This window comes from Aquarana catesbeiana, linkage group LG13 (genome assembly GCF_042186555.1).
Source record: "Aquarana catesbeiana isolate 2022-GZ linkage group LG13, ASM4218655v1, whole genome shotgun sequence".
Lineage (NCBI taxonomy): Eukaryota > Metazoa > Chordata > Amphibia > Anura > Ranidae > Aquarana > Aquarana catesbeiana.
The window spans coordinates 101346113-101361261 of NC_133336.1; the positions used below are offsets into that span (position 1 = coordinate 101346113).

At 41.1% G+C, this 15149-nt stretch overlaps 1 protein-coding gene across 7 annotated transcripts in view; it reads right to left on the minus strand.

The window, feature by feature from the left end:
- The window catches only part of RYR3 (ryanodine receptor 3), a 1082755-nt gene that overhangs the window by 611633 nt on the left and 455973 nt on the right, over window positions 1–15149 (minus strand). For all 7 annotated transcript variants that reach the window (XM_073608696.1, XM_073608694.1, XM_073608691.1 and 4 more), the window contains 7 exons: window positions 7913–7949; window positions 7614–7777; window positions 7006–7171; window positions 6386–6472; window positions 5583–5809; window positions 3193–3997; window positions 2303–2503 (listed from right to left, as the gene is read on the minus strand). In XM_073608696.1, coding sequence (XP_073464797.1) covers window positions 2303–2503; window positions 3193–3997; window positions 5583–5809; window positions 6386–6472; window positions 7006–7171; window positions 7614–7777; window positions 7913–7949 — 1687 coding nt within the window. The remainder of the gene's footprint in view (window positions 1–2302; window positions 2504–3192; window positions 3998–5582; window positions 5810–6385; window positions 6473–7005; window positions 7172–7613; window positions 7778–7912; window positions 7950–15149) is intronic.

Consider the following 15149-nt stretch of genomic DNA (forward strand, 5'->3'; position numbering starts at 1 on the left):
TTTCAAGGCACTGTATAATCTTTATTTGTATAAGTAGTTTACATGAAAAAAAAAACTACACAATTTGCAAATAGGCATAGAAAAAGTATGAAAAGGGTAAACCAGCTCAGATAAGCAGTGATCATGGTATACATCATGAGGTCCGATTGACCGTCCGACATGGAGGATGCCGAAGCATGGAAAGAACATGACCAATATTGTAGCATATGAATGATAGCCCCTTTTTTTTTATAAGTGATCATATTCCCTCTGTTCTCAGCTGCATACGAGCTGGGGGGAAGAGAAACAGCAGCACACTAAGCTTCACAGTGAATGGCTGTGCAGCCTGGGCAAGTCAGGACAAGTTTGATCATTGGAGGAGAGTACACTGAGTTCCCAGCATAGCTAGGGAACTGACCATGGTGTGTTTTAATGCTTAATATAAACAGAAAATACCGCGCTGTGATAGGATAACCAATATAAAATGTTTTGACCAAAAAACCAAAAAAATACACCTAAAAAAGCTGCTGCTATAAGTGAGATACACACCTGTTCAGATAAATAATAATAAATAACAGCGCTAAATAAACTAAAAAATAGATATCAATATTACTGTATGTTAAAAAACAATAACATTGTATATAACATAATTAGTACATAAATGTGATAAACTAGCCCAAAAACCCCATTAACGTGAGTTTTAAATAGAAACGACAACTCTAAAAGTGAGCATTAATCAAGTCCATCTAAATGCAGGTGAAAAAAAGTCCAAAAATGTAAAACATATTCTTCTTAGTGATGTTGATAAATAGCTAATTGGTTCCTCCACCGCACCACTGTGGTAACACCAGTATAATAATGTGCTTACCACAAGGCAAGCTTAAATAAGCTTGTGACCTTAACCCGGTCGGGGCCTTTAACCTGAGGGGATGATTGGAAGGCGATAATCCACCAAACCACCTAGAAAGATCAGCCGCAGCAAGGAACCCTTCATGCGCACCTCCAAGGCACCAGAACAGTTAACACTCGGGGGTTCCCCAAAAGAAAGGAGGGAATCGACATAGTGTAATCCTGATCACACGGCGGTGCAACACAATCCCAGCCCATCAGACCCAGCACACAGCCAGAAAACTTCACTCGGCTGTGTGCTACACAGGTCTGTCAGGCAGGGGTGGGAGGAACACGTAGCGCCGCTCTCGCTTTGTCATTGACTAGGGTCCACAGCTCCTGAAAGAGGGAGAAGCGGGACGAGCTGGCTCAAACAGGGGGCTTCATGTGTTTGAGCCAGCTCGTCCCGCTTCTCCCTCTTTGCCGGCGGTATAGCAGCGCTGCCCCGATGTTTTCAATGGGAGGGGCAGTGGAGGAGCGGTGTATTCACCGCTCCTCCACCGCTGCAAAGAAGCTGCTGGCAGGACTTTTTGTGATGCCCTGCCAGTGCAGCGCCCCAGTGTGAAAGCACTCAGGCTTTCACACTGGATTTGCAGCTGAGGCTTTTTTCAGGCGCTATTTTTGCGCTGTAGCGCCTGAAAAACACCTCCAGTGTGAAAGGGGCCTTAAGATATTAAATTGTACCTTCCAACACTGTATGTATATCCATATAGCCAAGATATTTTACTAGTTTTGGATTGAGTAGAGAAAGGTTAAAACTCCATCAATATAAAACCCTATAACTAAAAAAAATTATTTTCTTTTCTGGCTTTCTGTGAGCCATTTGGGAGATTTTCCTTCAATTCTTGTCCTGGAGAATAAAACTGAAACCATTTGCAAAATTAGATACATTCTCCTTTAAAACTGGGAAAGGGTCCTCATTGGATAGTTTACCCTATCCTTGTCTAAAGGTGACAGCTGTAAAATTTGTATTTTCCATCACCATTTCAATATCCATGACAATGGTGACCAGGGCAAAAAGAGAGCGATAATCTATTCAGCAAGAACACAGACAGCAAAAATAAATCTTGACAGGAGCTGTGATTCTTCCTATTGAAAACCAAAAAAACAAAAATTGCTATATACACTTTATAAGTTATTGAGGCTTCAAGCTGTTCTACAATTTCTTAAGACTAGGCTTCAATGCATGATCTTGTAGTTCAATACTTCAGGAACTGTGCTTTTATACCTTTACCAGGAATAAACATTTGCAATAGATGTAAAAAATCAATCACTTAATATTTTTAAACATTTTATAATGAGTATGTTTATTCCTAAAAATGATATATTTGTTGAAATCAGGTAATTATGACTTTCAATAAAATAAATACAGCCCCGGGGAAGTGGCTTCTTTTGAGCTTAACATAGCTGGTATATACTGTAACCATAGTATTACCTGTTCCTGTGGAGGAGAGCGAAATTCCCTAGTCTTTTTGGCAGTTAGAGCTGCTGACATGTTCAATGCCAGCATAAGCTCATTGTATCGGAATTTCTGGTTGTATTGCAACTTTGAAACATATTTATCTGAAAAGGCGACAATGGATTCCACGCGGTGTTTCAGCTCACAATCACAGAAGTAATGAAGAAGTTCGCACATCTAGAAAAAAGTTACCAGATAGCAAGTTAACCAATCACACTGTGCAATTACCTGTTTTATTAGGAGAATTAGACATTAATATACAATACAAATAACTCTTGTTAGCAAGGCCAAATTCAAGTAATTATAGACTCAATAATTTTATCAAGAAAAACTTAAAATTCTGTACAAGTTTCATAAACATCTTAATCACAGAATATCACACTTTATGATATTGTGCTTCTGATGCTATGATATACATTAAAGTGATTGTAAAGCCTGGATTTTTTTTTTGTAATAATAAACATGTTATACTATCCTGGTCTGTGCAATGTTTTTGCACAGGGCAGTCCTGATCCTACTCTTCTGAGGTCCCTCACTGTTGCTCTAGGCTCCTCCGATTCTCTGTGATCCTCCATAACAAGCTGCTTTCTATGGGAGCACATGTGCAGGCTCGCTCCCAAGCCGCACTGCCTGTGTCCACTGACCAGACAGTGAGGGTTGCCCTGCCCCCTGACACCATTTGACTGACAGGTAAGTGCTTAAGGTAAGGGAGTGGGAAAAAGTTAGTGGTGTGTTTTTACTTTAATGCAGGGAATGCCTTAAGGTAAAAAAACACACAGCCTTTAACAGTTTAACAATTAGGAATGTGGGTTGATCCCCAAAGAACTAAACTGTAAAATGATGTCCTAAATAAACTATTTGTTCACCTGGAGTTTCACAGACTCTGGAAGTCGAGTCTGCAGTAAACCTTTGGCAGGAGCCTTGGCATCTCTTGTTGGTTTCTCACCAGCCTCTACAGCTTTCTCTTCAATCTGAGCAACATCTTCCTTCTCTCCATTCTCCTCTGCTTCTTCTTCCTTGTGGTCCCCAAATACATTTGGGTCAATGAGCAGTAGAATCTGTCGCACATCCTCATCCTCAAATACTCCCATAATAAGAAGAGTGGCAATAAGCTTGAGTACTGGCACAAACTGGAACTCTGCTTTTCCCCCAACAGGGTCTCTGATGTGATCCCCACTGCTCTGCACAGCCTCTGTAAGCATGCTAATAGCTTTGGACTTAAGAATATCCACTGGAATTTCCGGTCCATGCTGTTGTCTCTCCTCTCCAGTCAGCACAAAGCAAGGTGCTGTAAAATGAAGGTCTGACTTCAGACAAGTACTACGACCAACACCAGGTAAGCCATGCCTCTTTGACTCATCAGGGAATAGTCGAATTTTCCGTGTCTCATCAGTGATAGGTATGATAAATTCATTGTTCATCATAAGCTTGCCCTCCTTGGCAGACTCCAGGTAAATGCTGATAAGAAGGTTGAAGAAACCAGAACGCAAGAGGCCAGGCAGGTACTGGTTATCAATAGTATAGAGTAGCTGGGACTGATCCACATGACTGCACAAGGCATGTGCAACACGGTTGTTACCCAGTGCACATACAGCACAGTATAGTTTAAGAGTATGGTAATGAAATTTCATGAGATCTTCTTGCTCAGACAGTTCCAGGATGTCAATACACCTGATAAATAGTAAAAATAAATAAATAAGTAAAAATAAATAATTAGAATGAAAAGTAGAAAATAGTACAATGTAAAACATTTATATCTTAAAAATGGATGTGCACACAGGAATCTTATCATTTGTCTAGTATATTTTTGGTGCAATGACCAGTAAAATAACATCTAAAGAAGAAAAGAAAGCTTAATGAAAAGTGATTAAATGCATCCATTGTTTTAGAACAATGAATTAAAGACTGAGTAACTGAAAATGCACTTGAAGTAGAACTTTATAAAGAAAATTAAGTCCTGATAGATGGCTTCATGCTGGCCCCTTTTGCAAGTATAGCTATAAGAAACATTTAAAATAATTGCCTATACTATGCAAAATCCAATAAGGTCCTGTCTTACCCTGCTCTGTACAGCTGCACTGCCTGTGTCCACTGACCAGACAGTGAGGGTTGCCCTGCTCCCTGACACCATTTGACTGACAGGTAAGTGCTTAAGGTAAGGGAGTGGGAAAAAGTTAGTAGGGTGGTTTTACTTTAATGCAGGGAATGCCTTAAGGTAAAAAAACACACAGCCTTTAAAACCAGTTTAACAATTAAGAATGTGGGTTGATCCCCAAAGAACTAAACTGTAAAATGCTGTCCTAAATAATACACCGCTCCCGCACTGCCCCAAAGATGCTGCTTGCAGGACATTTTTCCAAAGCACTTGGGCTTTCACACTGGGATGGCTTGAAAGGCACTTTTCAGGCGTTTTACAGGCGCTATCTTTAGTGCTAAAATGCCTGAAAAGCACCCCAGTGTGAAAGGTGTCTAAGTAACATCTAGATAAAATAATTAAAAATAATTATAAACCCAAATGCATTTACTGTATATAAATTAAATTTTCTATTATAGTGAACGTGTTGCTTCTTGAAAGCATACAAATAGGCTCCATGCACACTGAAGCTCATAAATGGCCGTTTTTGGGAGTGTGGGTGTTTTTTTACAGTCCATAAACTCCCCTCGATGTTATCCTATGTGTCTGTGCACATATGGACATTTTTGGATGTTTATCAGCAGTGGAGTTTATGGGCTATGGGTTTTCTGAACGCCCTAAAATCGCTTTCAGGAGCTGTTTTTCTGACCACCAAAAATGCTTAGAAACATTAAACCCGCATAAATGCTGATAAACGTTGATAAACACTCAAAAATGTGGCTCACCAGCGTATTTTTACGGTTTCGATCCATTGAAAAAAAAAAAAAAATTCTTAAAAAATAAAACCACTAAGATATGCTAACGCAGAAAAACACTAAAAAACGCTAATAAACACTATTGCAAAAACATTAAAAAATGTTGAAAGACTCACTGCAAAGCTACTGGCGTTTTTATAATGATATTTTAACATCCAATGTGCATGGAGCCCTAAGCAGTTTTTCAAACAGACTGAGGAACCTGAAAGGGATTCAGCAGCTACATGTGGATCACTGGCCATTGGTTGTGGTCTATTGCTATACTTTATACAATATTATATACTACACAATATTACCCATATCTTACATCCATTTACAATTCTTTATTGTTTAATGTGACAATATGGAAAGTAAAGCAGGGATATACCGATTCTCTTCAGGTATATGCAAGGCCAACATCTGCAGGGGTTCTAGGCATTGCACCACCCAGCCGTGACGTTCGCTGACACGTTCTGTCTCCACTTTCAAGAACATATTTGGCATGCGACTCCATAGAACTGGGGTTATAGTCTGCACATCCAAACGAGGTGGACACTGTGAAACAGGATTCTTCTCTTCACTCTTAAATATTGCAGCTGATAGGGGCATGGTGTTCTGTTTGAACCAAAATAAAACACAGACTATAAATACTATTAATGTAAAATTAGCAAGTTACATTCTAAAAAACATCATCATATGGACATTGGAGGAGATTTACGAAAACTGGTGCACTCAGAATCTGGTGCAGCTGTGCATGGTAGCCAATCAGCTTCTAACTTCAGCTTGTTCAATTAAGCTTTGACAAGAAAACCTGGAAGCTGATTGGTTTCTATGCAGTGCTGCATCATATTTTGCACTATTCGGCTTCAGTAAAAGACCCTCATTGTCCTTACTGCTTAGTAGTGTTCCACTATGAGTTTACGTTATTATTTCTCTCTCTTAATTCAAGTCTGTTATGCTTAGTGTAATAAAAAACAGATCACTGTATAATGTGTTTTTTTTAGGTAAACATTAGATAACCAGCATAAAATTAGTACTTTTATAGAGTACACTAGGTTTCCATTTACAATCAGCAAAGATTTTACAATGTACAGTAATAACATAACAATGTATGCTTATCTTTTTTACATAATACAAAGTTTATCTTTTATCTTTATAGTAATATTATGAAGTTAAGCAAAAATACAATACCTTTAATTTTCCAAGTTCAAACTGAAAGAGATTAGTGCTAGTTGGCTGCAGAAAGACTGCTGGAAACAGCTTGGTGTTTGGTTCAACCTAATATATGAAAAATGTATTTACTGGTAAAAATGAGGATGTTACTATCAAGCAATTCTCTCTAATGCATTATTCAAGCTCAGCAAGACAACTCAAGTTATCTAAACGTATAACTAGAATACCTATAGTGTAAGACTATATTGATATTGATTACATGACAATTTAAACATAATAACTAACATATATTTGATGATAATCTCTCAAAAATTGGTAAATGAATGTGCTTTGAACATATAGCCTTTGAATTTTACATTTGGTAATTTGAACCACATAGTAAATTGGAATAACTGGTTGCCCAAATCTTGAATGGGTAATAGCATTATCGCATACAACATTTCTAAGCAATATTTTTGGCTACAAGCATTTTGATGACTACAAAGTATTTCAAAAATAATTTTATTGATTAACTTATTATATGTGTAAACCAACACCCCTACAAGCCCTTCATTCACATGCAGAAAATAAACAAATGATTTGTAAGTAATCTATAAGTAAGATAGATATAACAGCAAATATTAAATCTATAAACATACCTGGTAGCAGGTTCCAAGGTCTTTTCCATTAGCTGTAAATGAAAGCAGCCCTGTGGCCAGATCAACAAGGCACCCGATGTCTATATCTACATTGCTGCGGCCTGACCTCTGAGAGCCTGTGGAGAGGTCCCCTCCCCACACCATGTAACAATTGCTACGTTTTACACTAGATGTTTCACAAAAAATAAAAACACAATTAGGCAAGTTAGATATCAGAACTGTAGAATCAAAGCATTAGAAGAACAATAAGAACTTTTAGCAACATAGGCTAAATTTACAAATATTTAACACAGAGATAATAATTTTTATTTTAGCCATAAGACTGATAATTTGATTAACTGTAACATTACTGTCACTTTTTTTTAAATAAAATTCCTGACAGCTTTTTGAAATTTGCCTATTGTGTTAAATTGTGCTTCATTTTCTTTTTGTAAGGATTTACACATTTTAAATCACAGGCAGCAGACGAGAGCCAAACCTCTACATCTTTGATAGGGAAACTTCAAAAAACTGTACTGCTGTAGAATCTAATACCTCTAAGTTCTAAAAACTACAGAGCCACAAACATCTTCACAGTGCGTGAGAACAGAAAAATGACAAAGCCATACCTTTCATGCACTCTGCCTCTTTCATCTCCTAAAGTGACAGTTACAGTGCAGTTCTTGCTTAAGTCAAAATTCTCACTATAGAAGTGGTAGTCAGGAGTCACCCATCCTACCCATACAGAAGAGGGATCTTGACCAGCAAATATTCGTACAGAATAATAATACAACTGAAAGGAAGGAATAAAGACACAGCTAAATGTATCTGTTAAAGGTAATAATATACAACTCAACATGCAAATATTATAATCAAAGTAGAATAAAGTGATAAGAATTATTAAAAATGTGACATAACATTTTCTTACCGTGGTAGTATGTGAAGATGCATCCTGCAGCTGGTTTCTAAAAAAGAAAATGGATAACAAACAGCTGAATTGTGTATATATATATAGATATAGATATCTATATATATATAGATATCTATATCTATATATATAGATAGATATCTATATATATAGATATATAAAATGTATTCTTTATTTATAAACAAGATTGCGTGTGACATCTTCCACCCCTATGGCCGCATACACCTCCTCTGTGTCCCTAAGTGGCTTCCTTCTACCCTCTGGCAGCCACTGGAGGTATTGGCCAGGCCTTACATAGCTCCGTTTTTTCCCCTTTGGAACATGGTCTGTTAGTCATCCAACACCTGCCTTCTCTCAACAGGCAATGCAAGTATTCCCCATATCTGAACCCAGCTTGTTTTTATGTTGAACTGCTCTTATGAATAATCTCAATTACATGTGTAAAAGTGAGACCTAACCCATTGTTATTGCAATATTCTACGAAGGCCAAAAACGTCTCCCTACTACAGTCCCAAATCACCAAGACATAATTTATGTAATATGTAAAAGAAAAAATTGTGCTGGTAGAAAATAAATGTGAAAAGCAGCAACTCAAAGTGAAATATACACGAAACTATAAATAAAGAAAAAAAGGAGCTGCACTACAAAAAAGGAAGTATACACAGTAGGGTGAACAAACATGTGCCAATATGTGTTTATTTGATTGGCACATGTTTGTTTACCCTACTGTGTATACTTCCTTTTGTGTAGTGCAGCTCCTTTTTTTCTTTATAATTTATGTAATGCCCATAGAAGGTGTTGGGCATATGGTTGTTGCTCCAGTAACTCCTCACAGCAGCCCATGGTGATAATGGAGTTGCAGGGGGGTGAAGTTGGCGCCCATCATGGTCCTTCTCGCTTTAGGTCAAATCTGCCTAGGAAGGAGAAATAATTATATTCTAGGGAGAATTTAGTTCCTTCTACCAAGAATTGTGCTTGACGGGAATTAAGATTCTGGTCCTTATACAGAAAGTAACTCTGGGCTCTTATTCCCACCTCATTAAGAAATTGACGTGTAAAGAGAGCAAACGTGAAGGGAGACCCATAGATAATGACTCACCCATCTATAATTGCGAAGGGCCTCAGTGACATGGCTAGAATCACAGATGAATGATGGTAATTGAAAAACAATAGGTTTCAGAAAGTGGTCAATATATTGAGATAAGCCACTGAGGAAACTGTTAGTTCCTGCCACAATGGGTCTACCTAGGGAGTTTTCTAAGGATTTATGCACCTTTGGTAGGTGGCAGAAGTAAAGGGGTGTTATATTGAGAAGGAAGCAGGAATTTTAGTTGTTTTTTGTTTAACCACTTCAGCCCCGGAATGACCATGCCATTTTTTGCGATACGGCACTGAATTAATTTAACTGACAACTGCGCGGTTATAGGGACATTGTACACAAACAAAATTTATGTCCTTTTTTCCCACAAATAGAGCTTTCTGCTGGTGGTATTTGTTCACGTCTGCAGTTTTTATTTTTTGCTCTATAAACAAAAAAAGTGCAATTTTTGGAAAAAAAACAATATATTTTTTACTTTTTGCTATAATAAATATCCAAAAAAAGGTCTTCATCACTTTAGGCCAATATGTAGTCTAAAGTCTAAAAAATAAAGGATATATTTATAGCATTTTTATTATAATTTTATTTTTTCTTCTAGTAATGGCGGTGATCAGTGATTTTTTTTTTTTTTGGGACCATTGACATATATACAGTGATCAGTGCTATAAATAGCCACTGATTATTGTATAAATGTCACTAGCAGGGAAGGGGTTAACACTAGGGGGAAATCAAGGGGTTAACTGTTCCCTAGGGAGGGGTTTCTAACCTTGGGGGGACTGGACTGACAGGGAGTAGAGAGAGATCGCTGTTCCTGATTACTAGGAACAGCAGATTGCTCTCTACTTCCCTGACAGAATGGGTATCTGTCTGTTTACATTGACAGATTCCCGTTCTGTCTCTCTGAGGAGCGATCGTTGGTCAGCGGCTGGCCACATGCATAGGCTCCGGCATCGTGCCCCCTATAGCTCTTAAAGTGGCCAACGTACACCTATGTCGTTTTGTGCATCCGTGCCAAACTGTCGCAGTATAACTGAGGCGGCATGTCGCCACACGGTTAAAACCCCATCTTGCAGCTTCCTCTACCAACTGTTTAAGTGTCATTTGAAAGTCAGTAAGAGGATCATGTTTGAGAGTTATATAGGTCTGAGAATCACATAATAATCTAAATGATTCAGCTAATAATAATCTTTCTTGTTCTGAATTACCGTATGCCTCCCTTATCAGCTTGTTTAATGAAAATACCTGAATTATTCTCTAGGTCCTGCAGCACGGTATTTTCTGCAAGAGTTAGATTAAAGTTTGTTTTATGGGGCTTATAATTACATAATGATTTCCATTCATCTTCGATCACAGCATCCGACGACCCGATAAAAAAAAAACGGAAAAAACTCTGCCTCCATGGGAGGCTCCCACTGACTGAAGTCTCTTCGCGATGACAGCTGTTATATAGGGTGACCCTGCCCTCTTCTGAAGTTACATGACATGACATAACGTTAGAGGGGGGTGGGGTCCCCTGTTTACATCACTGTGCGGCCCTGACCTCAGCTATAAATCAGCTGTCATCGCGAAGAGGCTTCAGTCAGCGGGAGCCTCCCATGGAGGCGGAGTTTTTTCCGTGTTTCTTTTTTAATCGGGTCACCGGATGCTGTGATCAAAGATGAATGGACACTGCGGGACAGTTTTTTTTTAATAAAGGACTTGTGCCAAATTGTCTACTGTCATTTTTCACATTTTGACACTTTTTTTGGTGAATGTGTAGGGGTACAATGTACCGGATACCCATTCACATGGTGGGGCCCGGGATCTGGGGTTCCCTTGTTAACCACATGCCGACCAGCCGCCGCAGTTGTACTGCGGCAGAATGGCACAGCTGGGCGAAACACCGTTATGTAACGTCGCTTCGTCCTGTGGCCACTAGGGGGTGCGTGGACACCGCCGGTGGCGCTCGCACGCGCCCCCCCCCCTCGCCCCTGAGCCGATGCAAGTGCCCAGCAGCATCGATCACCGCCAGGGGCACATGGAGAACCAGGATCTGTGTGTGTAAACACACAGTCTGCGGTTCTCTGAGGGGAGAACTGACAGATCCTCTGTTCATACAGAGTATGAACAGAGGATCTATTAGTTTCCCTGCACAGTCCACATCCCCCTTCAGTTAGAACACACAATAGGACACACATTACCCCTTCACTGCCCCAAGTGTTAACGCCTTCACTGCCAGTGACATTTTTACAGTAATCAATGCATTTTTAATCGCACTGATCGCTGTATTAATGCCAGTGGTCCCAAAAATGTGTCAAAATGTCTGACGTGTCCGCCATAATGTCGCAGTCACAATAAAAATAGCTGATAGCCGCCATTACAAGTAAAAAAAAAAATATTAATAAAAATGCCATAAACTATCCCCTATTTTGTAGACGCTATAACTTTTGCGCAAACAAATCAATATACGTTTAGGGATGAGCTTCGAGTTCGAGTCGAACTCATGTTCGACTCGAACATTGGCTGTTCGCAAGTTCGCCGAACAGCGAACAATTTGGGGTGTTCGCGGCAAATTCGAATGCCGCGGAACACCCTTTAAAAGTCTATGGGAGAAATCAAAAGTGCTAATTTTAAAGGCTTATATGCAAGTTATTGTCATAAAAAGTGTTTGGGGACCTGGGTCCTGCCCCAGGGGACATGGATCAATGCAAAAAAAAGTTTTAAAAATGGCTGTTTTTTCAGGAGCAGTGATTTTAATAATGCTTAAAGTCAAACAATAAAAGTGTAATATCCCTTTAAATTTCGTAGCTGGGGGGTGTCTATAGTATGCCTGTAAAGGGGCGCATGTTTCCCGTGTTTAGAACAGTCTGACAGCAAAATGACATTTCGAAGGAAAAAAGCCATTTAAAACTACTCGCGGCTATTGCATTGCCGGTCCGACAATACACATAGAAGTTCATTGATAAAAATGGCATGGGAATTCCCCACAGGGGAACCCCGAACCAAAATTTAAAAAAAAAAAAGGCGTGGGGGTCCCCCTAAATTCCGTACCAGACCCGAAGGATCTGGTATGGATTTTAAGGGGAACCCCATGCCAAAAAAAAAAAAAAACGGCGTGGGGTCCCCCCAAAAATCCATACCAGACCCTTATCCGAGCACGCAACCTAGCAGGCCGCAGGAAAAGAGGGGGGGGCGAGAGAGCCCCCCCTCCTGAACCATACCAGGCCACATGCCCTCAACATTGGGAGGGTGCTTTGGGGTAGCCCCCCAAAACACCTTGTCCCCATGTTGATGAGGACAAGGGCCTCATCCCCACAACCCTGGCTGATGGTTGAGGGAGTCTGCGGGCGGGGGGCTTATTGGCATCTGGAAGCCCCCTTTAACAAGGGGACCCACAGATCCCGCCCCTCCCCCGTGTGAAATGGTAAGGGGTACCATTTCACTAAAAAACTGTCAAAATGTTAAAAATGACAAGAGACAGTTTTTGACAATTCCTTTATTTAAATGCTTCTTCTTTCTTCTATCTTCCTTCATCTTCTTCTTCTTCTGGTTCTTCTGGCTCTTCTGGTTCTTCCTCCGGCGTTCTCGTCCAGCATCTCCTCCGCGGCGTCTTCTGTCTTCTTCTCCTCGGGCCGCTCTGCACCCATGGCATGGGGGGAGGCTCCCGCTCTTCTCTTCATCTTCTTCTCTTCTTCTTCATCTTCTCTTCTTCTCTTCTTCATTTTCTTCTCCGGGCCGCTCCGCATCCATGCTGGCATGGAAGGAGGCTCCCGCTGTGTGACGGCGTCTCCTCGTCTGACGGTTCTTAAATAACGGGGGGCGGGGCCACCCGGTGACCCCGCCCCCCTCTGACGCACTGTGGCATTCCCCGTGACGTCACAGGGAAGTCCCGTCAAGTCACCGTGCGTCAGAGGGGGCGGGGTCACCGGGTGGCCCCACCCCCGTTATTTAAGAACCGTCACATGAGGAGACGCCGTCACACAGCGGGAGCCTCCCTCCTGGAGAAGAAAATGAAGAAGAGAAGAAGATGAAGAAGAAGAGAAGAAGAGAAGAGCGGGAGCCTCCCCCCATGCCATGGGTGCAGAGCGGCCCGAGGAGAAGAAGATAGAAGACGCCGCGGAGGAGATGCTGGACGAGAACGCCGGAGGAAGAACCAGAAGAGCCAGAAGAACCAGAAGAAGAAGATGAAGGAAGATAGAAGAAAGAAGAAAGAAAAAGCATTTAAATAAAGGAATTGTCAAAAACTGTCTCTTGTCATTTTTAACATTTTTGACAGTTTTTTAGTGAAATGGTAGGGGTACTTTTGTACCCCCTTACCATTTCACACAGGGGGGCCGGGATCTGGGGGTCCCCTTGTTAAAGGGGGCTTCCAGATTCCGATAAGCCCCCCGCCCGCAGACCCCCACAACCACCGGCCAGGGTTGTGGGGATGAGGCCCTTGTCCTCATCAACATGGGTACAAGGTGTTTTGGGGGGCTACCCCAAAGCACCCTCCCAATGTTGAGGGCATGTGGCCTGGTATGGTTCAGGAGGGGGGGGGCGCTCTCTCGTCCCCCCCTCTTTTCCTGCGGCCTGCCAGGTTGCGTGCTCGGATAAGGGTCTGGTATGGATTTTTGGGGTGACCCCACGTCGTTTATTTTTTTATTTTTGGCATGGGGTTCCCCTTAAAATCCGTACCAGACCTGAAGGGTCTTTTATTGTTTGACTTTAAGCATTATTAAAATCACTGCTCCTGAAAAAACGGCCGTTTTTAAAACTTTTTTTTGCATTGATCCATGTCCCCTGGGGCAGGACCCAGGTCCCCAAACACTTTTTATGACAATAACTTGCATATAAGCCTTTAAAATTAGCACTTTTGATTATTCATGTTCGTGTCCCATAGACTTTAACGGTGTTCGCGTGTTCGAACAAACTTTTTTCCTGTTCGCATGTTCTGGTGATTTTTTTTAACCAAAAATATGTAGAAGAATACGTATCAGCCTAAACTGAGGGAAAAAAAAGTTTTTTTATATATTTTTTGGGGATATTTATTTTAGCAAAAAGTAAAAAATAACGTGTATTTTTCAAAATTGTCGCTCTTTTTTTGTTTATAGCGCAAAAAGTAATAACGGCAGAGGTGATCAAATACCACCAAAAGAAAGCTTTATTTGTGGGGAAAAAAGGACGGCGATTTTGTTTGTGAGCCACATCGCACGACCGCACAATTTTCAGTTAAAGCAACACAGTGCCGAATCGCAAAAAGTGCTCTGGTCTTTGGCCAGCCAAATGATCTGCGGCTAAAGCGGTTAAAGGGGGCTTTCAGATTCCGATAAGCTCCCCGCCCGCAGATCCCCACAACCACCGGGCAAGGGTTGTGGGGATGAGGCCCTTGTCCTCATCAACATGGGGGCAAGGTGCTTTGGGGGGACCAAGCACCCTCCCCATGTTGAGGGCATGTGGCCTGGTACGGTTCAGGAGGGGGGTGCTCTCTCCTCCCCCCCTTTTCCTGCAGCCTGCAAGGTTTTTAAAAAAAAAATTGGTGCAGGGTCCCCTTAATATCCATACCAGACCTGAAGGGCCAGGTATGGATTTTTCGGGGGACCCCCATGCAATTTTGTTTTTTAATTCGGGTGTGGGGGTTCCCCTTAATATCCATACCAAACCCAAAGGGCCTGGTAATGGACTGGGGGGGACCCATACAGTTTTTTTTCAATGATTTTCAGCCGCAAGCAGTTTTAAATGACTTTTTTTCCTTTAGAAATGTTATTTTGCTGTAGTACTGTTATAAACACAGGAAAAATGTGCCACTTTACAGGCATACTAAGGACACCCCCAGGCACAATATTTAAAGGAATATTTCATTTTTATTGTTTCACTTTAAGAATCCACTTCATGAATTCTGGGACAGGCTCTTTGAAGGATTCCAAATCCCTAGTTAGTGGACTAAATCCATTATTGGTGGTAAAGGAAAAGGATAGGGTTTTGGTAAGTGGGGTACTGATAGGGGGAGGTGCATTGTTAGGAGTATCCCTGGATTCAGGATTGGATATGGAGCAATCAGGTTCTGTTGAACAGTGGGGATAGTGGTCAGGGTCTCGGTTGTGAATGGCCTAGGGGGTATTCTACAGTAGGTTCTCCTTTGGTCAAAGTATTAGCCTTATAATTAATGTCATCCTTCCC